General features: G+C 44.7%; 1 protein-coding gene across 10 annotated transcripts in view; it reads right to left on the reverse strand.

Moving 5' to 3' along the window:
* The window catches only part of SYNGAP1 (synaptic Ras GTPase activating protein 1), a 456,710-nt gene that overhangs the window by 256,261 nt on the left and 173,499 nt on the right, over window positions 1-26,950 (reverse strand). For all 10 annotated transcript variants that reach the window (XM_073561313.1, XM_073561314.1, XM_073561324.1 and 7 more), the window contains one exon: window positions 12,762-12,867. In XM_073561313.1, coding sequence (XP_073417414.1) covers window positions 12,762-12,867 — 106 coding nt within the window. The remainder of the gene's footprint in view (window positions 1-12,761; window positions 12,868-26,950) is intronic.

Consider the following 26,950-nt stretch of genomic DNA (forward strand, 5'->3'; position numbering starts at 1 on the left):
CTGTATCATCAGTGCCTCCTGTATCATCAGTGCCTCCTGTATCATCAGTGTATCCTATATCAGTGCATCCTGTATCATCAGTGCATCCTGTATCATCAGTGCCTCCTGTATCATCAGTGCATCCTGTATCATCAGTGTATCCTGTATCATCAGTCTATTCTGTATCATCAGTGCCTCCTGTATCATCAGTGCCTCCTGTATCATCAGTGTATCCTATATCAGTGCATCCTGTATCATCAGTGCATCCTGTATCATCAGTGCCTCCTGTATCATCAGTGCATCCTGTATCATCAGTGCATCCTGTATCATCATTGCATCCTGTATCATCAGTGTATCCTGTATCATCAGTGCCTCTTGTATCATCTGTGCCTCCTGTATCATTAGTGACTCCTGTATCATCAGTGGATCCTGTACCATCAGTGGATCCTGTATCATCAGTGCATCCTGTATCATCAGTGCATCCTGTATCATCAATGTTTCCTGTATCATTAGTGCATCCTGTATCATCAGTGTATCGTGTGTCATCGGTGCATCCTGTATCATCGGTGTTTCCTGTATCATTAGTGCCTCCTGTATCATTAGTGCATCCTGTATCATCAGTGCCTCCTGTATCAGTCTATCCTGTATCATCAGTGTATCTTGTATCATCAGTGCATCCTGTATCATCAGTGCCTCCTGTATCATCAGTGCATCCTGTATCATCAGTGTATCCTGTATCATCAGTGCTTCCTGTATCAGTGCCTCCTGTATCATCAGTGTATCCTGTATCATCAGTGCCTCCTGTATCATCAGTGCATCCTGTATCATCAGTGCATCCTGTATCATCAGTGTATCCTGTATCATCAGTGCTTCCTGTATCAGTGCCTCTTGTATCATCAGTGTATCCTGTATCATCAGTGCCTCCTGTATCATCAGTGTTTCCTGTATCATTCGTGCCTCCTGTATCATCAGTGCATCCTGTATCATCAGTGTATCCTGTATCATCAGTGTGTCCTGTATCATCAGTGCCTCCTGTATCAGTCTATCCTGCATCATCAGTGTATGCTGTATCATCAGTGTATCTTGTATCATCAGTGCATCCTGTATCATCAGTGTATCCTGTATCATCAGTGCCTCCTGTATCATCAGTGCCTCCTGTATCATCAGTGTATCCTGTATCATCAGTACATCCTGTATCATCAGTGCATCCTTTATCATCAGTGTATCCTGTATCATCAGTGTATCCTGTATCATCAGTGCCTCCTGTATCATCAGTGTATCCTGTATCATCAGTGCCTCCTGTATCATCATTGCCTCCTGTATCATCAGTGTATCCTGTATCATCAGTGTCTCCAGTATCATCAGTCTATCCTGTATCATCAGTGTATCCTGTATCATCAGTCTATCCTCTATCATCAGTGCCTCCTGTTTCATCAGTGCATCCTGTATCATCAGTGCCTCCTGTATCATCAGTGTATCCTGTATCATCAGTGCCTCTTGTATCATCAGTGCTTCCTGTATCATCAGTGTATCCTGTATCATCAGTGCATCCTGTATCATCAGTGCCTCCTGTATCATCAGTGTATCCTGTATCATCAGTGCATCCTGTATCATCAGTGCATCCTGTATCATCAGTGTATGCTGTATCATCAGTGTTTCCTGTATTATCAGTGCCTCCTGTATCATTAGTGCATCCTGTATCATCAGTGTATCCTGTATCATCAGTGCCTCCTGTATCAGTCTATCATGCATCATCAGTGTATCCTGTATCATCAATGCCTCCTGTATCAGTCTATCCTGCATCATCAGTGCATCCTGTATCATCAGTATATCCTGTATCATCAGTGCCTCCTGTATCATCAGTGCCTCCTGTATCATCAGTGCATCCTGTATCATCAGTGTATCCTGCATCATCAGTGCATCCTGTATCACCAGTGTACCCTGTATCATCAGTGCCTCCTGTATCATCAGTGTATCCTGTATCATTAGTGCCTCCTGTATCAGTCTATCCTGCATCATAAGTGTATCCTGTATCATCAGTGCATCCTGTATCATCAGTGTATCCTGTATCATCATTGCATCCTGTATCATCAGTGCCTCCTGTATCATCAGTGTATCATCAGTGAATCCTGTATCATCAGTATATCCTGTATCATCAGTCCATCCTGTATCATCAGTGTATCCTGTATCATCAGTGCATCCTGTATCATCAGTGTTTCCTGTATCATCAGTGCCTCCTGTATCATCAGTATATCCTGTATCATCAGTCCATCTTGTATCATCAGTGCATCCTGTATCATCAGTCTATCCTGTATCATCAGTCTATCCTGTATCATCAGTGCCTCCAGTATCATCAGTGTATCCTGTATCATCAGTGCCTCCTGTATCATCAGTGCCTCCTGTATCATCAGTGCATCCTGTATCATCAGTGCATCCTGTATCATCAGTGTATGCTGTATCATCAGTGAATCATGTATCATCAGTGCCTTTTGTTTCATCAGTACCTCCTGTATCATCAGTGCCTCCTGTATCATCAGTGTATCCTGTATCATCAGTGCCTCCTGTATCATCAGTATATCCTGTATCATCAGTCCATCTTGTATCATCAGTGCATCCTGTATCATCAGTCTATCCTGTATCATCAGTCTATCCTGTATCATCAGTGCCTCCAGTATCATCAGTGTATCCTGTATCATCAGTGTATCCTGTATCATCAGTGCCTCCTGTATCATCAGTGCATCCTGTATCATCAGTGTATCCTCTATCATCAGTCTATCCTCTATCATCAGTCTATCCTCTATCATCAGTACCTCCTGTATCATCAGTGCCTCCTGTATCATCAGTGTATCCTGTATCATCAGTGTATCCTGTATCATCAGTGCATCCTGTATCATCAGTGCATCCTGTATCATCAGTGTACCCTGTATCATCAGTGCCTCCTGTATCAGTCTATCCTGCATCATCAGTGCCTCCTGTATCATCAGTGCCTCCTATATCATCAGTGTATCCTGTATCATCAGTGTATCCTGTATCATCAGTGTATCCTGTATCATCATTGCCTCCTGTATCGGTCTATCCTGCATCATCAGTGCCTCCTGTATCATCAGTGCCTCCTGTATCGTCAGAGCATCCTGTATCATCAGTGTATCCTGTATCATCAGTGCATCCTGTATCATCAGTGTATCCTGCGTCATCAGTGTATCCTGTATCATCAGTGTATCATGTATCATCAGTGTATCCTGTATCATCAGTGTATCATGTATCACCAGTGCATCCTGTATCATCAGTGCCTCCTGTATCATCAGTGCCTCCTGTATCATCAGTGTATCCTGTATCATCAGTGCATCCTGTATCATCAGTGCATCCTCTATCATCAGTGCCTCCTGTATCATCACTGCCTCCTGTATCATCACTGCCTCCTGTATTATCAGTGCATCCTGTATCATCAGTGCATCCTGTATCATCAGTGTATGCTGTATCATCAGTGAAGCAAGTATCATCAGTGCCTTTTGTTTCATCAGTACCTCCTGTATCATCAGTGCCTCCTGTATCATCAGTGTATCCTGTATCATCAGTCTATCCTGTATCATCAGTGCATCCTGTATCATCAGTGCATCCTGTATCATCAGTGTACCCTGTATCATCAGTGCCTCCTGTATCAGTCTATCCTGCATCATCAGTGCCTCCTGTATCATCAGTGTATGCTGTATCATCAGTGAAGCAAGTATCATCAGTGCCTTTTGTTTCATCAGTACCTCCTGTATCATCAGTGCCTCCTGTATCATCAGTGTATCCTGTATCATCAGTGCATCCTGTATCATCAGTGCATCCTGTATCATCAGTGTACCCTGTATCATCAGTGCCTCCTGTATCAGTCTATCCTGCATCATCAGTGCCTACTGTATCATCAGTGCCTCCTGTATCATCAGTGCATCCTGTATCATCAGTGCATCCTGTATCATCAGTGTATCCTGTATCATCAGTGCATCCTGTATCATCATTGCCTCCTGTATCAGTCTATCCTGCATCATCAGTGCCTCCTGTATCATCAGTGCCTCCTGTATCGTCAGAGCATCCTGTATCATCAGTGCATCCTGTATCATCAGTGTATCCTGTATCATCAGTGTATCCTGTATCATCAGTGCATCCTGTATCATCAGTGTATCCTGCGTCATCAGTGTATCCTGTATCATCAGTGTATCATGTATCATCAGTGTATCCTGTATCATCAGTGTATCATGTATCACCAGTGCATCCTGTATCATCAGTGCCTCCTGTATCATCAGTGCCTCCTGTATCATCAGTGTATCCTGTATCATCAGTGCATCCTGTATCATCAGTGCATCCTCTATCATCAGTCTATCCTCTATCATCAGTCTATCCTCTATCATCAGTGCCTCCTGTATCATCACTGCCTCCTGTATTATCAGTGCATCCTGTATCATCAGTGCATCCTGTATCATCAGTGTATGCTGTATCATCAGTGAAGCAAGTATCATCAGTGCCTTTTGTTTCATCAGTACCTCCTGTATCATCAGTGCCTCCTGTATCATCAGTGTATCCTGTATCATCAGTCTATCCTGTATCATCAGTGCATCCTGTATCATCAGTGCATCCTGTATCATCAGTGTACCCTGTATCATCAGTGCCTCCTGTATCAGTCTATCCTGCATCATCAGTGCCTCCTGTATCATCAGTGCATCCTGTATCATCAGTGCATCCTGTATCATCAGTGTATCCTGTATCATCAGTGCATCCTGTATCATCATTGCCTCCTGTATCAGTCTATCCTGCATCATCAGTGCCTCCTGTATCATCAGTGCCTCCTGTATCGTCAGAGCATCCTGTATCATCAGTGCATCCTGTATCATCAGTGTATCCTGTATCATCAGTGTATCCTGTATCATCAGTGCATCCTGTATCATCAGTGTATCCTGCGTCATCAGTGTATCCTGTATCATCAGTGTATCATGTATCATCAGTGTATCCTGTATCATCAGTGTATCATGTATCACCAGTGCATCCTGTATCATCAGTGCCTCCTGTATCATCAGTGCCTCCTGTATCATCAGTGTATCCTGTATCATCAGTGCATCCTGTATCATCAGTGCATCCTCTATCATCAGTCTATCCTCTATCATCAGTCTATCCTCTATCATCAGTGCCTCCTGTATCATCACTGCCTCCTGTATTATCAGTGCATCCTGTATCATCAGTGCATCCTGTATCATCAGTGTATGCTGTATCATCAGTGAAGCAAGTATCATCAGTGCCTTTTGTTTCATCAGTACCTCCCGTATCATCAGTGCCTCCTGTATCATCAGTGTATCCTGTATCATCAGTCTATCCTGTATCATCAGTGCATCCTGTATCATCAGTGCATCCTGTATCATCAGTGTACCCTGTATCATCAGTGCCTCCTGTATCAGTCTATCCTGCATCATCAGTGCCTCCTGTATCATCAGTATATGCTGTATCATCAGTGAAGCAAGTATCATCAGTGCCTTTTGTTTCATCAGTACCTCCTGTATCATCAGTGCCTCCTGTATCATCAGTGTATCCTGTATCATCAGTCTATCCTGTATCATCAGTGCATCCTGTATCATCAGTGTACCCTGTATCATCAGTGCCTCCTGTATCAGTCTATCCTGCATCATCAGTGCCTCCTGTATCATCAGTGCATCCTGTATCATCAGTGCATCCTGTATCATCATTGCCTCCTGTATCAGTCTATCCTGCATCATCAGTGCCTCCTGTATCATCAGTGCCTCCTGTATCGTCAGAGCATCCTGTATCATCAGTGCATCCTGTATCATCAGTGTATCCTGTATCATCAGTGTATCCTGTATCATCAGTGTATCCTGCGTCATCAGTGTATCCTGTATCATCAGTGTATCATGTATCATCAGTGCCTCCTGTATCGTCAGAGCATCCTGTATCATCAGTGCATCCTGTATCATCAGTGGATCCTGTATCATCAGTGCATCCTGTATCATCAGTGTATCCTGCGTCATCAGTGTATCCTGTATCATCAGTGTATCATGTATCATCAGTGTATCCTGTATCATCAGTGTATCATGTATCATCAGTGCATCCTGTATCATCAGTGTATCCTGTATCATCAGTGCATCCTGTATCATCAGTGCCACCTGTATCATCAATGCCTCCTGTATCATCAGTGTACCCTGTATCATCAGTGCCTCCTGTATCATCAGTGCCTCCTGTATCATCAGTGTATCCTGTATCATCAGTGCATCCTGTATCATCAGTGTATCCTGCGTCATCAGTGTATCCTGTATCATCAGTGCATCCTGTATCATCAGTGTATCCTGCGTCATCAGTGTATCCCGTATCATCAGTGTATCATGTATCATCAGTGTATCCTGTATCATCAGTGCCTCCTGTATCATCAGTGCATCCTGTATCATCAGTGTATCCTGTATCATCAGTGCATCCTGTATCATCAGTGCATCCTGTATCATCAGTGTATCCTGTATCATCAGTGCATCCTGTATCATCATTGCCTCCTGTATCAGTCTATCCTGCATCATCAGTGCCTCCTGTATCATCAGTGCCTCCTGTATCGTCAGAGCATCCTGTATCATCAGTGCATCCTGTATCATCAGTGTATCCTGTATCATCAGTGTATCCTGTATCATCAGTGCATCCTGTATCATCAGTGTATCCTGCGTCATCAGTGTATCCTGTATCATCAGTGTATCATGTATCATCAGTGTATCCTGTATCATCAGTGTATCATGTATCACCAGTGCATCCTGTATCATCAGTGCCTCCTGTATCATCAGTGCCTCCTGTATCATCAGTGTATCCTGTATCATCAGTGCATCCTGTATCATCAGTGCATCCTCTATCATCAGTCTATCCTCTATCATCAGTCTATCCTCTATCATCAGTGCCTCCTGTATCATCACTGCCTCCTGTATTATCAGTGCATCCTGTATCATCAGTGTATGCTGTATCATCAGTGAAGCAAGTATCATCAGTGCCTTTTGTTTCATCAGTACCTCCTGTATCATCAGTGCCTCCTGTATCATCAGTGTATCCTGTATCATCAGTCTATCCTGTATCATCAGTGCATCCTGTATCATCAGTGCATCCTGTATCATCAGTGTACCCTGTATCATCAGTGCCTCCTGTATCAGTCTATCCTGCATCATCAGTGCCTCCTGTATCATCAGTGCATCCTGTATCATCAGTGCATCCTGTATCATCAGTGTATCCTGTATCATCAGTGCATCCTGTATCATCATTGCCTCCTGTATCAGTCTATCCTGCATCATCAGTGCCTCCTGTATCATCAGTGCCTCCTGTATCGTCAGAGCATCCTGTATCATCAGTGTATCCTGTATCATCAGTGTATCCTGTATCATCAGTGCATCCTGTATCATCAGTGTATCCTGCGTCATCAGTGTATCCTGTATCATCAGTGTATCATGTATCATCAGTGTATCCTGTATCATCAGTGTATCATGTATCACCAGTGCATCCTGTATCATCAGTGCCTCCTGTATCATCAGTGCCTCCTGTATCATCAGTGTATCCTGTATCATCAGTGCATCCTGTATCATCAGTGCATCCTCTATCATCAGTCTATCCTCTATCATCAGTCTATCCTCTATCATCAGTGCCTCCTGTATCATCACTGCCTCCTGTATTATCAGTGCATCCTGTATCATCAGTGCATCCTGTATCATCAGTGTATGCTGTATCATCAGTGAAGCAAGTATCATCAGTGCCTTTTGTTTCATCAGTACCTCCCGTATCATCAGTGCCTCCTGTATCATCAGTGTATCCTGTATCATCAGTCTATCCTGTATCATCAGTGCATCCTGTATCATCAGTGCATCCTGTATCATCAGTGTACCCTGTATCATCAGTGCCTCCTGTATCAGTCTATCCTGCATCATCAGTGCCTCCTGTATCATCAGTATATGCTGTATCATCAGTGAAGCAAGTATCATCAGTGCCTTTTGTTTCATCAGTACCTCCTGTATCATCAGTGCCTCCTGTATCATCAGTGTATCCTGTATCATCAGTCTATCCTGTATCATCAGTGCATCCTGTATCATCAGTGTACCCTGTATCATCAGTGCCTCCTGTATCAGTCTATCCTGCATCATCAGTGCCTCCTGTATCATCAGTGCATCCTGTATCATCAGTGCATCCTGTATCATCATTGCCTCCTGTATCAGTCTATCCTGCATCATCAGTGCCTCCTGTATCATCAGTGCCTCCTGTATCGTCAGAGCATCCTGTATCATCAGTGCATCCTGTATCATCAGTGTATCCTGTATCATCAGTGTATCCTGTATCATCAGTGTATCCTGCGTCATCAGTGTATCCTGTATCATCAGTGTATCATGTATCATCAGTGCCTCCTGTATCGTCAGAGCATCCTGTATCATCAGTGCATCCTGTATCATCAGTGGATCCTGTATCATCAGTGCATCCTGTATCATCAGTGTATCCTGCGTCATCAGTGCCTCTTGTATCATCAGTGTATCCTGTATCATCAGTGTATCATGTATCATCAGTGTATCCTGTATCATCAGTGTATCATGTATCATCAGTGTATCCTGTATCATCAGTGTATCATGTATCATCAGTGCATCCTGTATCATCAGTGTATCCTGTATCATCAGTGCATCCTGTATCATCAGTGCCACCTGTATCATCAATGCCTCCTGATCATCAGTGTACCCTGTATCATCAGTGCCTCCTGTATCATCAGTGCCTCCTGTATCATCAGTGTATCCTGTATCATCAGTGCATCCTGTATCATCAGTGTATCCTGCATCATCAGTGTATCCTGTATCATCAGTGCATCCTGTATCATCAGTGTATCCTGCGTCATCAGTGTATCCCGTATCATCAGTGTATCATGTATCATCAGTGTATCCTGTATCATCAGTGCCTCCTGTATCATCAGTGCATCCTGTATCATCAGTGTATCCTGTATCATCAGTGCATCCTGTATCATCAGTGCATCCTGTATCATCAGTGTATCCTGTATCATCAGTGCATCCTGTATCATCATTGCCTCCTGTATCAGTCTATCCTGCATCATCAGTGCCTCCTGTATCATCAGTGCCTCCTGTATCGTCAGAGCATCCTGTATCATCAGTGCATCCTGTATCATCAGTGTATCCTGTATCATCAGTGTATCCTGTATCATCAGTGCATCCTGTATCATCAGTGTATCCTGCGTCATCAGTGTATCCTGTATCATCAGTGTATCATGTATCATCAGTGTATCCTGTATCATCAGTGTATCATGTATCACCAGTGCATCCTGTATCATCAGTGCCTCCTGTATCATCAGTGCCTCCTGTATCATCAGTGTATCCTGTATTATCAGTGCTTCCTGTATCATCAGTGCATCCTCTATCATCAGTCTATCCTCTATCATCAGTCTATCCTCTATCATCAGTGCCTCCTGTATCATCACTGCCTCCTGTATTATCAGTGCATCCTGTATCATCAGTGCATCCTGTATCATCAGTGTATGCTGTATCATCAGTGAAGCAAGTATCATCAGTGCCTTTTGTTTCATCAGTACCTCCCGTATCATCAGTGCCTCCTGTATCATCAGTGTATCCTGTATCATCAGTCTATCCTGTATCATCAGTGCATCCTGTATCATCAGTGCATCCTGTATCATCAGTGTACCCTGTATCATCAGTGTACCCTGTATCATCAGTGCCTCCTGTATCAGTCTATCCTGCATCATCAGTGCCTCCTGTATCATCAGTATATGCTGTATCATCAGTTAAGCAAGTATCATCAGTGCCTTTTGTTTCATCAGTACCTCCTGTATCATCAGTGCCTCCTGTATCATCAGTGTATCCTGTATCATCAGTCTATCCTGTATCATCAGTGCATCCTGTATCATCAGTGTACCCTGTATCATCAGTGCCTCCTGTATAAGTCTATCCTGCATCATCAGTGCCTCCTGTATCATCAGTGCATCCTGTATCATCAGTGCATCCTGTATCATCATTGCCTCCTGTATCAGTCTATCCTGCATCATCAGTGCCTCCTGTATCATCAGTGCCTCCTGTATCGTCAGAGCATCCTGTATCATCAGTGCATCCTGTATCATCAGTGTATCCTTTATCATCAGTGTATCCTGTATCATCAGTGTATCCTGCGTCATCAGTGTATCCTGTATCATCAGTGTATCATGTATCATCAGTGCCTCCTGTATCGTCAGAGCATCCTGTATCATCAGTGCATCCTGTATCATCAGTGCATCCTGTATCATCAGTGTATCCTGCGTCATCAGTGTATCCTGTATCATCAGTGTATCATGTATCATCAGTGTATCCTGTATCATCAGTGTATCATGTATCATCAGTGCATCCTGTATCATCAGTGTATCCTGTATCATCAGTGCATCCTGTATCATCAGTGCCACCTGTATCATCAATGCCTCCTGTATCATCAGTGTACCCTGTATCATCAGTGCCTCCTGTATCATCAGTGCCTCCTGTATCATCAGTGCATCCTGTATCATCAGTGCCTCCTGTATCATCAGTGTATCCTGTATCATCAGTGTATCCTGTATCATCAGTGTATCATGTATCATCAGTGTATCCTGTATCATCAGTGTATCATGTATCATCAGTGCATCCTGTATCATCAGTGTATCCTGTATCATCAGTGCATCCTGTATCATCAGTGCCACCTGTATCATCAATGCCTCCTGTATCATCAGTGTACCCTGTATCATCAGTGCCTCCTGTATCATCAGTGCCTCCTGTATCATCAGTGTATCCTGTATCATCAGTGCATCCTGTATCATCAGTGTATCCTGCGTCATCAGTGTATCCTGTATCATCAGTGCATCCTGTATCATCAGTGTATCCTGCGTCATCAGTGTATCCCGTATCATCAGTGTATCATGTATCATCAGTGTATCCTGTATCATCAGTGCCTCCTGTATCATCAGTGCATCCTGTATCATCAGTGTATCCTGTATCATCAGTGCATCCTGTATCATCAGTGCATTCTGTATCATCAGTGCCACCTGTATCATCAATGCCTCCTGTATCATCAGTGTATCCTGCATCATCAGTGCCTCCTGTATCATCAGTGTATCCTGTATCATCAGTGCCTTCTGTATCATCAGTGTATCCTGTATCATCAGTGCATCCTGTATCATCAGTGCCTCCTGTATCATCAGTGCCTCCTGTATCATCAGTGTACCCTGTATCATCACTTAACTATATATGCACAAGCTGCGAGAGGCAACTTCTTCGGATCCTCCCTCCATGGATGTTGCTGTTGTCCATCTGTCTTCTGATATCAGTTAGTTCAATCACTTTGTTTTCTTATATCTCCATGTCCTGTATCATCACTTTTGCAAAATTGCTATACGAGTGTTATAAGAAGAGTCATGTATCCTTATATCAGCTATATACCAGTTGATGTGAGTATTCATAGCTGTATTCTTATTACAAAAGGCGAAGACACATTACAAAGAATATTCGATCATTTTCTGATCAGTTGTTAAACCTAATGCTAAAAACTATGGGGGTACATTGCTGGGTCTTCATTATATCCGATTGAAAGTTTTCTTTGCAGAGCAGTGCTCCCTACTAATCAGATGTGAATGGGGCTGTGCCGTAATTCCCTGCATAGCAGAGGAATGGAGCACAGCATGGAAAAAGAAGTAAAAGGAATGCAATGCTAGATAAACGCATCGACTCTTCATTCTCAGGATTAATCGGGGTCTCAAAGCTTGGACAACAGCAGATGATAAAATGATGGGCTTTTCTAGTGACATGCTAGCATGTTATAAGATGGGAGTACACCTTTATAGGTTTATGCATGCTTTGTAAGTTATCAATTAGTCATATCAGCAAGGGTCCAACCTTCGGGCCCCCACCATTTCCGAGAACTGACCTTTGCAGAGGCGGGAGGCCCAAAGTCATTCTTAGTGGACTGCATTAAAAAAATCTAAGCAGGCTCTGGCAGTCCCATAGAAAATTAAAGTGGCAGATTTTCAGCTTTCCCTGCCAGACTGAGCTCTGCAAAGCCCCGTTCTTGGGTAACAGAGCCCCATTCACAAGATCAATGGGGTCTTAATAATTGGACTTCCACATATCTGCAGATTATCACCTATTCCAACTCTAAAGATGGGAATAACCCTTCGGCTCCATTAAAATAAAAACACTTCTACTTATCTGCGATGCTGGCGCAATTCTAGTGGTGCTGGCACTTGCGCTTCCAGTGCTTAAGTGAGGATGTTACGCCATCTGAGCCCAATCAGTGCTGGTGCCAATGTTCCCACATTCGCACAAATCGAACATCAAAAGGAAGTCAGACAGCAGCCGCAGCGCTGGCTTCCTGTTGATGTTCAATACGTCCGAAGGCAGGGATAGTGATGCCAGCGCTGATAGGGGCAGGGCTCGTGTCATAACTTCACATGAATCCCGACATCGCTGGAATGGCGCCAGAACCGGGGATAAGTAGAAGTATTTTCATTTTAATGGGGCCAACCATGAGGAACACAAAGAGGTTCAGACCCCTATATCGTCCTGAGATTTACAAGCCTTTTACTATTTCTGACGTTATAGGATCATTACAACTGAATGTCTCCATGGCGGATATTCTGCCGGCTCCGTGCTTCACTGCAGGGTCAATAAGCAGATTATCTCCATCTAATACTGTATCACATATACTCAATGTAATACATCATCCTAGATTAAGGACTATTAGCACATTGGATTGGACAAATAACGAAGGGTTGTTAGTACCTTGTTCGTCAGGATGCTTCCCCTCCACGGGGACACTGACCGTGCGCCTCAAGAATTTGGTTCTGGTAGGATCGCTTCTCCTCTCTCGTATTAACAGCGGGTGAACCTAAAATAAAGGAAATATAATATAGAAGATATAAATTGCTAAACATAACTCTGGAGCCAATTATCCCAAGTGATTGTATAAAAATACTACGATATTAGACAGCATTAAAGCTACAAAACAAAAAAAGAAAAACTACAGGGATTAAAAAGAAACTGCCAGCATGCCTGAAATACTGTTTTATGTCTAGTGCAGGCCTGAGGAGGAAAAGCATGACACTAAGAAACTACTCCATATGTACAAGGATAAAACTACTATAATACTGCTCCAATGTACAAGAATACTGTATAACTACTATAATAATCTTTTTATTTAAAAACTGACAACCATATATTACAGAAATATTACATTAAAATCTCAAAACAATAAATAATAAAGGAAATAAAGAGTGTTGTTACATCACTTGCACAATAGCATTAGCAAACATTGACAAATCCCGATACATGGATGTTCCTCCCGGCCACATTACTTGGATTCCTCTATATCCGTCTTATATACAGCCTTGAGACTTTCTAGGATCCTATACCTGACAGTATCACAGGACAGGACTTCCTTACTGATGAGCACGCAGCACCACGCACACCACAGATGGTAGATGGTCACCACATTTATTATATACAGAGAGCTTCTGTTATACGCCCTGAGCTCAGGTTGGAAGTCTCCGTACAGCAGCCGACCTTACGACTGTCCCACCAGGTGCGGTAACTTTAGGGACAAGGACACAGACTCCCATACCTGGATACTAAAGGGACACCCTAACAGCAGATGGTGCATCGTCTCCAGTATATGGGGGCACTCTTCTCTGGGACAGGATCTGTCTGATAATCTAAAGTGAGGAATGTACAGTATCTCTAACATACATTTTACCATTGAGCACCAGCCACGCTACGTCTCTCATATGAGGGGGAACTCTGGGAACGAGCACGTTTTTTTCGCAGCCTGCTTTACATCTAGACTCGGAGCACTCACATTCTTATACAGTTCCTTCCTACTGAGCTGCTTGACGTCATCATACAGGATCCTCCATCTATCGACCTAAATTATTATGTGGACACCATACCAAGAAACATTATTCTTTAGTTGTCCTGAGATTCTCTTGATGGGGTCCCCTACCGACCACACAGACACAAATTGCTGGATCTGGCTCTTAAACAAACAAGATCATGGCACCTTCTTTGAATTCTTACAAAACAAAAAATTCTTCATAAGAAACATAAGATTAAAGAAGATCTCCGGACAAGGCATGGAGAGACCACCATCCTTATGAGGGAGATAAACAATGTTTCCCCTGACCACATTCACCCTGTTATCACACAAGAAGTGAAAGAAGACATTGGTAAGTCTGGGGAGCAACGTATCTGGCACCGCGAACACCACACTGATATAGAGGAACAGCAGGAGCAGGAAGGTCTTCAGCAGGCGGATCTTCTCCAGATACGTCAGCTTCCAATGTTTCCAGCTCTGCACCTACCGCTCACACACCACCAGCTTCTCCTCCCAGTTCACCTTCCCATCATCTACAGCACCAAACACAACTCCCAGAATCTTTATCTGACCCTGAACTGTTCTGAAGGGCACAGAGAAGACATCACGGTCGCTCCCCAGTCACAATGCCTCGCTCTTCTCCATGTTCACAGAGGAGATAGATACATTGGAGAAGGCTGTGATCTCCTGCTGTAGAGCTGCACAGTCATCTCTAGAAGACACCATAACCGACACATCATCCGCATAGGCACAGAACTTTACATCCTCCACCATACTCTGCAGGTGGCACCTCAGCCCTGTACAATCTCTATGATCCTGCACTTTTCTATGGAAAGGATCCAGACTGAAGACATACAACAATGGGCTGAGAGGACAGCCCTGCCTCACCCCTGACAGGATCGCAAAGGGCTCCGGCCAAGTGACCATTAATCAGCGACAGGCTTATAGCTCCCTTACACAGAAACTGCATCTACTGCACAAACCGCATCGGGAGGCCATACTGTAACATCACCTGATACAGGTAGTCATGATGGACTCTATCAAAGGCTTTGCTCTGGTCTAAGCCCACAATATACGCCCCACATGGTGCTGCTTAATTTAAGTGACAGCTTCTCTGACCAACAATGAGTCCTCTATCGTCCGACCCTTCAAACCACACGTCTGGTTGACGATGATAAGCTCACCTGCCACCTCACTCAGCCGATAATACCAGATCTTAGCCAGAATTTTGTAATCTGTGTTCAGCAAAGACAATGGTCACCAGTTCTTTATATCTTTTACATTTCCTTTCTTTGCCAGGAAAACCAGAACAGATTTATACTGGGACTGTAGGAGCTTCCCTGCAGAAAGGCAATCAATATAGACCTGCACCAGGTCTACAGCTAATAAGTCCTTGAACTCTCTATAAAACTCGCTGGTCAGGCCGTCTAGCCCCAGGCAGTTGTTGGCTTTTAAGGAGTCAATGCTCTTCTTCACCTCCTCCTCAGTTATGGGACGGTTCATAGTATCTGCCTGTGCCGGGTCTAACGTTGGTAGGGACACCCCCTTCAAATAGGCTTTAATGTCCTCCTTATCAATATGAACCCCTTTATACAAATCTCTATAATAATCACCAATTATCTTGTGGACTTTCTCTTGCTCCGATTGCTCCATCCCATTCTCATCCAACAAGCCAGTGTTTAGCATCTTACTGACCCTGTTTTTACAGGCAAAAAAGGATCTGGATTATGGACGCCCCAATTATCAAACTGTCCCTCCACCTTGAGAGACTTGAGGCAATCGTTCCCTCATTCTCTGCTTTATATGGCTGACGCTCCGTCCATCCACCTCCTCACCACCATTCATCCTGCTATATAGCCGACTCAGGTGTAGTCTCAGGGCAGAGTATCTTATATACTCCATATTACTATATCTCCTGGCTGCACGTATAATAAATGGCTTGACGTCACTTTTCATGGTCTAACACAACTCAGCTTTGTCATCACACATACATTGGGTGGTCCTACGATCATTATAGAAGGTGGAGAAAATCTCTCTGAAACGTGGATCTTGGATCACGGAGCTATTCACCTTCCAATACTCCTTTCCACAGACCACAGCTTGAGATAAGTGCATCGTCACGCTCACTATACAATGGTCAGAAAACTGAGGGCTGATGCTGTATTGAGAACATCTTGCCTCTCTCTTTATAGACACCCGGTCTATTCTGCTGGCTTTACCCCCTTTATGGTATGTGTACATCTTACTGGTATGATGGGAACCATAGGGGTCTACTAGGTGAGCCTGCTGGACTATATTATTAATAAACGCCTTATCATATCTCAGTTTCTTGTGACTGCTGAATCTGTCTACATTACAAGATACATTATTAAAATCCCCACACAATATAAACACTTTAGAGCTTAAGCAATATGGCTTCATGTGATCAAACAGTTCCCTCCGCTCTTTCCTGGTCTGTGGAGCATAAATGTTATTGGTCTATAATGGATGGAGTCCAATGTAAAGTCCAGCATCAGATAGCAGCCCAGACAGATCTCCAGGACTCTGTGCACCTGGAGATTCATGGTGTTAAAGAGGATCCCCACACCATCATTTCTTTCCAGACCGAAGGACCAGAATGATGGACCAAGTCTCCAGTCTCTCTTGGCTGCATATGTGGCGCCCCTGAGGGCTAAGTCGCCACAGAGGTACTGCACCTCCTCCTGAGGTGTGGTACCCCACCATCCAGGTAAGGTGGGGACACCTGACTACACTCCAACACCTGCATCCCACACAACACAGTAGTGTAGCAAAGCACCCTTTGGTGGTTCCCTGCTTGGAACACGAAGTGTGCTGGGAGGCGGGTGGAGTTTGGAATTTAGTCAGTCTGACAGTCAGAGGAAGAGTGAAGATCCCCTGAGTGGGATGGATGAAGGAAGTGCTGCAGCCGACCTCAGTGACCTGGGTCCGCTGGCACAGGAGAGGAACATTGATAGAAAGCCTGACTCTCCATAAGAAGGAAAGGATTAATACGGAACGTGAGGAGAAGAAGAGAACTAAGGATTAGGGTTAGAGGAGAACCCTTCCCAAGTTCTAAGCGCAAGGCCGGGGTCCGGTCCCCGAGGTTGTATGGATACTAATGGTCCTGCAGCAGACACCGGAGGAATAGAAGTTGTCACCACTTTATTCCCACACCAGACTTGGGGGCACAACAGCAACGTGAGTGAGCCGGGACTAGGTAGTAAGGAGTCCCCGAAGCAGGCTACAGCTGTCTACCGTACAAGTAGATTTCATAGGAACATCTGACAGGAGGAACTCCAGTGTAACTCTGTACTGTGAGTACTTCACTAAAGGCGCTAAGAGGGAGACGTTCAGAAAAGGCACATGTTGGCGGAGTGTTGGAAAGGAGTACTTCATCTTGCCTGGAAGTTGGCTGAGCTCCTGACCCGGAGGACACGGGACGGATGCGGGCTCTTGTGCCACAACAGACTGTGAGTAAATCTTTGGAACTACATGCCCTGGTGTCCTCCACTTATTCCTGCGTCAACCTGCCAGCACTGCTACATCCCCTGCGCCCGACACTACACCATCTACGTGTCTCTTCACCTACTCTGCCCTGGGACTACAGCCCTGCCTGTGGAGGGCTATAACATCATTGCTGCACCACACTATCTGTCCCAGAGGATCTGTCTGCAGCGTCGGCTTAACATCTTCATTGCCAATCACCACAGGTGGCGTCACGACTCATTCATTCATAAACTCTAATCATCATAAGCACACTGAACATTCCCCTTTTACAAATGGGCGCCCAGGGCCACGGGCCGGGTCCCAGCTGCCGTGACATCTCCCATTGAAGCTCATCGGGCCCGGTACCGAGTACCCCACAGGCCTGGGAGGGCGACCCACATACACATGGGTATCGCATTTCAGATACGTCTCCTGTAAGAAGAAGACGTCAGATCTCTCATCAGACAAACGCTGGCAGATCACCTGCCACCTTGCTACTAGTCCTCACTTTGTTCATATTTTCATATTAATGGAGCTTATTTTCAGCCGCATCCTGATCACTTATACTTTCTGGTCTTCTTCCTCCTTCCACTGCTGTCACCTGCAGTGACCCATCTCTTCGTGGACAGGGGAGTGTCAGGATCCACCTCATCAGAGACATTTTCTATGATGTATGAAGAACTTTGCTCCATTTTTGCCTCTTCTTCTTTGTCCTCTTCTCCCAGTACATTGTAACATCCGGGACTTATCGCCATCACAGGAGGCGCAGAGGTTTTCTGGACTATTGTGACTTTTCTGGAGGAATCCACAAAGGTTTTTTTTTTCTTTTAATGGTCACAAAACTTCCTCTCCCACACTGGACACTGCGGAGAGATTATCTGCTTCTACAGATGTACTGGGCTGAAGCTTGGATGGTTTAGCAAAAGGTTTTCTGGACACCTTAGTGACTGGCATTTTAGGCCTTACTTTAGTGGCTGACCACTGTTAAGATCTTACTTTAATGGCTGATGGTGGTTTCGCTCTGGCTGGTGGTACTTTAGGTATTTCTTCAATGGCTGGTGGTACTTTAGGTGTTTCTTCAGTGGCTGGTGGTCCTAGTAGTGCAGCATCCATTAATATTATATCAGACTCTGGAGCAGGTTCACTGTTACTGCGACTTATAACCTCATCAGTACCGGCTTCGTGGACAACATCTGCACCACTGGTGACATCTTCTTTCATAATTTCCAAGGAAGGTCTGGCCATTATATTTATTATGTTCTGCATGAGGGCAATCATGAAACGTATGCAGAGATCCTGAGCATAGGTTATAGATGACGGGTCCTGTGCATATGCCCTTTGTATGCCCGAAATGTCCACACAATGAGCACGTGATACAAGAGCAGTTTATGGCGAGGTGCCTGCCCCCACATCTATGGGACAGACGTGGCATATCCCTCTCTCTGAGCTCAGGTAGAAGGAGTGTGGCAGATGTCTAATTATACCATTCACTTGCAGAAGCTGGATTTTCACAGAATATCCTCCGTTCCATATTTGCTCCTCATCATAGATCTTCTGGGGATGACTTCTCACCATGCACTGCCGGCTCAACCAGTGCTGCAGATCCGCCAGCGCCACTACCTCAGACTGGAACAGGATAGTGGCCATTATTTCCTGTGGCTTAGACAGCTAGATACACTGGAGATGATCCCAGATCTCATCTTCTCTAGTGTCATTATAGATGTTCCAGAACATATCCAGATCACACTGGAGCTTAAAGCTGATGTCATAGATCCTGCTGGATGGAGCATGGATCAGAGCGTAGACCTCAGACACCTAAACTTCACAAACTCTTTCAGAAGAACTTTTCCAATATAAATTCTGGATGGGATGTTCTCCTCTGGTCCTGTGTACTTTATCCTGTGTTCCTCCTCTGAGGTGGAGGGTTCACTAGTCTTGTGACACTGGAGAACAGTCTCCTGAATTGATGTTGGTCAGCAGTAGAATCAGTGCTGGAGCTCACCCCGGCCCCATGAACACTAACACCTGTGTGTGCTACAAAAACACCCAGATCCACTACTGAGTGTTGCACAATGTAGTCTTCATTCACTGAACTGGAGGGTTCAGAGTCCATTACCACTGACAGTTCAGAGTCGTTTATTAGGCTGAGTTCACACGTAGCGTTTTTTTCGCGTTTTTGCGACAGCTTTAAACGCGCGATTTTCCCTCGAAAAATAAGCATCCTATGGGATTCCGAAATGCTATGCTAATGCTGCGGTTTTTTGCGCAGCGGAATCGCTTCGCGGTAAAAGACGCAGCATGCTCATTAATTTAGCGGAATCGCGGAGATCCCGCACCCATAGGAATGCATTGTTCTGCTTACTTTCCGCATGTGGCTGTGCACACCATGCAAAAAGTAAGCAGAACATTTGAGGATGGTACCCACAGTCCGGAGGAGAGGAGACGGTCCTCCGGGCTCTGGGCACCATATCCCTGTAAAAAATAGAATTTAAAATAAAAAATATTGTTATTTTTACATTCCGGGGTCCCGCGCAGCCTTCCCGCCTCTCTCCACGCTCCCGCTCCCAGTAAGCGATGTCATCGCGAATGACCGCGAGACGTCGCGATCCCGCGAGAACGGACACCATCGCGGTCATTCTCGCAAAGGATTACTGGGAGCGGGAGCGTAGAAAGAGGTGGGAAGGCTGCGCGGGACCCCGGAAGGTAAGCATAACAATATTTTTTATTTTTTTTACATCCTATCTTTTACTATCATCCTATCTTTTACTACTGATGCTGCATAAGCAGCATCAGTAGTAAAAAGTTGGTCACACTCGTCAAACACTATGTTTGATGAGTGTGACCAACCTGTCAATCAGTTTTCCAAGCAATGCTCCAGATCGCTTGGAAAGCGCTAGCATTCTGCAAGCTAATTCCGCTTGCAAATCGCTAGTTTTTCCACGGGAAAATAGTGGGAATTTAAAATGCAATTTTCCCGCGGAATGGAATCCAGAATTCTCGCGGTAATTTCCGCTACGTGTGAACGTAGCCTTACTGCAGTGTGGTCTCCATTCACTGACATGCATGACATAGACTCCATTACCACTGACTGATGTATAACACTGTCTCCATTCACTGACATGAAAGGTTAAGGCTGTGTGCACACAATGCAGATTTGCAGTGGTTCTGCAGCGGATTTTACCGCACTGAAACGTTGCATATCCGCATTGTGATGTACAGTAGCCTTAAAATCAATGAAAAAAATACCGCTGTGCAGACGCTGCGGATTTTTCCGCGCGGTTTTCCTGCGGTACAAAATCCGCAGCATGTTACTTCTTTTGTGCGGTTTTCCATCTCCCCTGTCACCAAATCTGCAGGGGGGAATCCGCAGTGGAAAACCGCACAAAAACTGCAAGAAAACCGCATGAAAAATGGAAGAAATCCGCAGGAAAAATGCAGGTCATTTGACCTGCGGATTTCTTCCATTCTGCGCAGAAAAATCCGCAGGGCTAAAAAGTCCGTCTGCACTCAGTCTCAGAGTCCATTATAATGTTTGCATCTGGTGCAGACATTCATTAGCACCAGTGAGCGGGATCTCACACACAGCACTGAGCGGGGTCTCATATACAGCACTGAGCGGGGTCTTGCACACAATGTCAGTACAGGGGGCACTCACTTTATCCCTCACAAGAGCTGAGCTCCCTTCAATGCTGCATACACAGGGCACTGCAGTTAACTCCTCATTTGCTGACACACTTTCCTCTGCAGCATTCCCTGCATTGTCTGCTGCCTCAGACCCTTCACATTGTGCGGCTGATATAAGGGCTGCATTGCTTAGCAGACTTTCCTTGCTCCACACCATGCACAGTTTTATATTTAATGTCCATATTGCCAATGGAGTGTTTTCTGTTCTCCTTCTGGGCTCTGGCTCCCCTCTTTTTCTCCATAGCCCAAGTTTCCTTTCTGGGCACAGAGTTTACATCTTTGTCCAGGTTTTCTTTTCGAATGTCCAGCTCTCGTCTGCAAACATCCAGGCTCTCACATTTCATCAGTTTTATCTTTGGATCAATCTCATTCTTAATTTCATCTTGTAAGAGTTAACATGGCTAGAAACTGGTTAAAACGCATGCGCCTAAAAAACGCAAACGCAGGCAAAACACATGATGCATATTTTGCATGCATTTCTATTGCGCACAAAGCGCAGCGCTAAAAGACGCTAATGTGAAAGTAGCCTAAGGCTGAGTGCAGACGGACTTTTTAGCCCTGCGGATTTTTCCGCGCAGAATGGAAGAAATCCGCAACTCAAATGACCTGCATTTTTCCTGCGGATTTCTTCCATTTTTCCTGCGGTTTTATTGCGATTTTTGTGCGGTTTTCCACTGCGGTTTTCCGCTTGCGGATTTGGTGACAGGGGAGATGGAAGTTGTGCAGGACATTGAATCTGTGCTGGAGAGCATGGGGCCCCTGGCAGAGACCTACAGGAATCGGGAGCAGTTCGCCTCCTATAAGCAGGACTGTGCTGTAGAGACCAGGACCCCTGATGTTCAGGACGGGACCCCCAGCAGCGGACACGGCCAGTGTTGCAGGCTGCCCGCTTCTGCTTCCATGGGGGAAAAAAACTGCAGCAGCAGGCAGCTGAGTGTGAACAAGACCATACAATTCAGACTCCAGCAGAGGCACCACAGGTTCCAGAGTGCCCCACACAGGAGCAGGACAGTATATGTGAGACTGCTGATGAGGCTGAGGCAGCCGAGTGTGAACAAGAGCATATACTTCAGACTCCAGCAGAGGCACCAGAGGTCCCAGAGTGTCCCACACAGGAGCAGGACAGTATATGTGAGTGTGCTGATGAGGCTGAGGCAGCCGAGTGTAAACAAGAGCATACACTTCAGACTCCAGCAGCGGCACCACAGGTCCCAGAGTGCCCCACACAGGAGCAGGACAGTATATGTGAGGTTGTTTGTACTGATGAGGCTGAGGCACAGACTGTGGCTGGTGATGCTGTGCCCATGGGGTCGGGGGTTGGAGGCGTTTCACATTCTGTACTGGACGTGACCCTGATGATAATGATGCTGCTCATGATAATGTGTAAGATATCGCTTCTTATGGACCTTATTTTTTGGACTTTCATGCGCTGCTTGACATAATACACAATCCAGTTATATTAAAAGATCAATCATTTATTCCCATTTAATCCCAACGCGTTTCGAAGTGGAAAACACTTCTTCAGGGGATGATATTTGTCATCCCCTGAAGAAGTGTTTTCCACTTCGAAACGTGTACAGGGTAAAATTTTGCTCTCTAAACGATCTAAACTATGGTGGAATCGGTCTCAGGGTAAAAGTCATTCCCTCTTTCCCTATTGAGGATGAGACCTTTATAGCCAAGTGGGAGGAGTCGTGCAATAATTGCTCAATGTTTCTTATGCTATGTTTAATTGAACATAATACCTCCACCATTGCTAGCCTGGATTTGTTAATTGACACTACACTTAATGAGCTCCATAATGGCTGTCCAGTAGACAAATTACAGAAATTTGAAGAAGATCTAGACAAATCCATGGACTCTTTGGTTAAAAAAATCCAGGATAATCAAATAGCAAAATTTAACCGGGATATTAAGGACTATCAGTCCAAAAGGGTATATATGTGGAGAAGGAATGTGGTTCAACATTCCAATCTACGTAAGACATCTTCTTCTCTTTCTGTGTCATCTTTGAGTGGACACTCAGACCTCTCTTCCGTATCCACTACTGCAACGAATGAGACTTCTAGACTACGCGATCATGCATTCCATCCATATAGAAGAAATGTGATCCATCCCAAGCGTGACAATAAGGTGATTAACTTAAGTGAGCTAAGTCTCTCTGATGCCGATCTGTGTCTCCTCGGCAGGGGTCTCTCCTTCAGTCCAGCCTCTCACTTTGATCTTTTTGGGACTATTAATGATGTACATCTTTTTGCTAGGTCGTTGCTGTTCAAAAGGTACTTTGATTCTAATGATGCTTCTACATTGTTTCCCACAGAGGAGGAACAGGAGGCTTTAAGGATACTTGAGGAACTCTCCTTGGAAAATTGCCCTGATGGAGGTAAGATCCCTCCTTCAATTCGCCCACGATCTACTAAGTTTCCTGCGTTATCTTCGTGTGCCAATATTGATATGTTCGTCCGGGTGGTAACGGATGAACTGTACAAAATTCCCAGCTTTATTGCTGGAGATAACCTTAATAGGGAGGGAAGACAGCGTTTGGGGTATTTACAAAAACTGCCAGGTGTTCTTATCAAACTGGCTGACAAGGGTGGTAATGTCGTCCTGTGGCCAATTGAGATGTACGAGAGGGAGGCATTTCGTCAGTTAAACAACAAATCCTGTTACAGGAAGTTGATGTATAACCCCCTCTCGTCCTATTCATCTCAGTTGGAAACCATATTAAAAAGATCTCTGCAGGACGGCATTATCACCAAGCCGCTATGTTCGGCATTATTGGTATCTGAACCTGCGATCCCTACATTGTACTTACTCCCTAAGATACATAAGAATGCCTCCGTACCACCCGGACGAACGATTGTATCTGGACGGGGCAATTTTCTGGAGAATGTTAATAAATGGATAGATTACCATCTGCAACCTCTTGTGTCCAGCCTTCCTTCCTTCCTCCCTGACACTGGGGATCTTCTGCGCAGGGTCGACGGGCTTTGCCTTGAGAGTGATACTCTTTTAGTTTCAGCAGATGTAGAGTCCCTTTATACTAACATCAAACATACTGACGGATTGAGAGCCGTGAGATTTTTCTTGAATACATCTGGCCTGTCATTAGGCCTAAGGGACCTTCTGCTGGAGCTATTAGAGTTCACTCTCACACACAATTTCTTTGTGTTTAAGGGGTTCTGATACCTGCAGCTCCAGGGTACCGCAATGGGAGCGGCCTTTGCGCCTTCCTATGCGGACCTATTCCTGGGGCTGTGGGAGAGGGACCTCTTTCTGTCAGATGAGGTTTCGTCAATGGGCCGCGTCCCCTTTTGGACGCGGTACATTGATGATGTTTTCTTCATCTGGCAGGGCACGCCCGTCGACCTTGAGCGGTTGATGACCATTTTGAACAGCAATGACCGTAACATCCATTTAACATTTACGTACAGTTCAGAGGCTTTGGATTTTCTAGATGTTACTGTTAGGAGGGACTCTGCCGGGTTTTTACAGACGGACATCTTCAGAAAGACTACGGCTACCAACTCCTTACTTCACGCTACGTCATCTCATCCAGAACATATTATTAAATCTGTCCCAGTTGGGCAATTTTTACGATTACGTCGTATTTGTTCGACGGATGAAACTTTCTTCTATCGTGCAAATGAGCTCCGTCAATGCTTCTTAGATCGTGGATACAGTCGTAGATCACTGAAGCGAGCCTTTAATCGTGCCAAACATACTTCTAGACAAGATTTACTGTATAAAATGGGGTCATCTACTGAGTCTAGGGATCGGCAGGTTGTGAGGTTCGTTACCACTTACAACTCCAGATCTAATGCCGTTCGGACGGCTTTACAAAAGGCCTGGCCTATACTCCGGATTGACCCAGTCATTAATAAATTTACCACCGAAAGACCGTCTTTGGCATTTCGACAGGCAAAAAATTTAAGAGACCATTTGGTCTCTAGTCACTATTCTGGTGGTTATAGACCCTCATTCCTGGACTCCTTTACTCTCAGGGGTGGTTGTTCTCCATGTGGTCACTGTGTTGCCTGCCCCAACATATTGCGATGCAATGATTTCACCAACTCGGATGGTGATCAAACTTTCACCATTAAACAACGAATCACATGCACGACAAGATACGTAATTTATTACGCCACTTGTCCGTGTGATCTTATTTATGTTGGCCTTACAACACGCCAACTAAAGGTCCGTGTGCGGGAGCATGTGTTGGGGATCCAGGCGGCACGGGACCACATGGATGACTCCACCCTGAGAACTATTCCCAAGCACTTCAAAGATCATCATAAATGTGACGCATCTTTATTTAAAGTGCGTGGCATCGAGGCTTTGAGAATAGATATCAGAGGTGGGGGCCTATCTAAAAGGCTGGGTCAATTGGAAACCAGGTGGATCTGGAAGTTGCAAACGGTTCATCCGAGGGGTCTCATTGAGTGTCTGTCATTTGCTCCATTTTTATGATTGTCCTCTCTATCCCCTCTTCTGCTGCTGCCATTTGGGTGACTCTTTGTGTCGTTGGTTTTAACATTTGTTTTTATTTTAGTTTTAATTGCAGGCACCTGTCTGATGGTTTTCTTGTGGCTTTCCTTGTTGGGTTGGATGGATATCTTACTTGGGAAGATGAAGATATATCTACTTCTCCATTGTTGTATGGAGAATATGGCGGTTTCAAGGCCTCATCTTTCCCTCATCGCAATACTATGAATGCTGGACTAATAATGCCTCTGTATTTATGTGCCAGTTTACTCTATGGCACATTTTGAATGGAGAATTTGGCGGTTTCAAGGCCTCATCTTTTTTTCATCACAATACTATGAATGTTGGTTTAATAATGTCTCTGTATTTATGTGCAAGTTTATTTTATGGCACATTTTCATGGAGAATATGGTGGTGCCCTAGTCCTTATTTTTTCTCCATCTCATTACTATGAATGCTGGACTAATGATGTTGCTGTATCCATATGTAGGTGTATTTTATGGCTCAATATTATGGATGTGTGTACTGATGTATATATCGACACGTATACAGCTTTTGTGCGGATTTATGTATTTAAAATCATGTATTCGATTATATATGATAGGTATGGGCACTGAATACTGGTTACTGTTATTAACTCTGTAATATTATGTGCTCTACCTCTCATTTTACCGATTATTCTTGCTGCCCATGTGTAATTTATACTTTTAGTTTACATTTACATTTCCTGTTAATGCCCTATTTGCGCTCCCCTATATATTAATTAATTTGCATATCATTTGTGATGCATTACTACATTGTTATATTAGGGTACATTATTAGTTTTAGCGCTATTCAGCCCGCTTCTATCTTGTGAGGTCCTTTCAGGGACGCTCACTATTCCCCTTCACAGTTCTGGCAGATTTCCTGCCTTTTGCCCATATCCAAGATGGCTGCGGCCGTCTTTCCTGTTCCTGTATATGTGTGGGTGGACGCGCTTCCTGTCCCACCTCCGTCTGCCTGTGGTCTGGCGTCTGACGTCACGGGGCCCCGTGCTGATCAGCGCCAGTCCAGGCAGTGATGGGGGACGTGGGGGGATTGGTCAGCATCACCCCTCATGATTGGTGCTTGCTTTTACTTCCCCTATTTAAACCGCAATTAACATCCTATTGACACACCCCCTGAGGAAGGAAGATCATTTCCGAAAGGTACGTCGGGGTCAGCTGAGCTTGGGATTCAGTGTCTCTGCCCTCTCCCCTCCTGGTATGTTTACTTTGCTTTTGTGTCTTTGCAATTTCACCCCTGATCATATGGCTGTCCAGCTGGGGATTTTACCCCTTACTGCTTTTCACTGGTCTGCCTGTTATATATTGGGTGTTTATACTTGGACACTTATTTATTTTTACCACCAGGTGTTTACTCACGATAAGGGTCAGAGTGAGGTTTTTGACACTGTATACCCCTTTGC

This window comes from Dendrobates tinctorius, unplaced genomic scaffold (genome assembly GCF_039654945.1).
Source record: "Dendrobates tinctorius isolate UK_male_01 unplaced genomic scaffold, ASM3965494v1 ptg000315l, whole genome shotgun sequence".
Taxonomy (NCBI): Eukaryota; Metazoa; Chordata; class Amphibia; order Anura; family Dendrobatidae; genus Dendrobates; species Dendrobates tinctorius.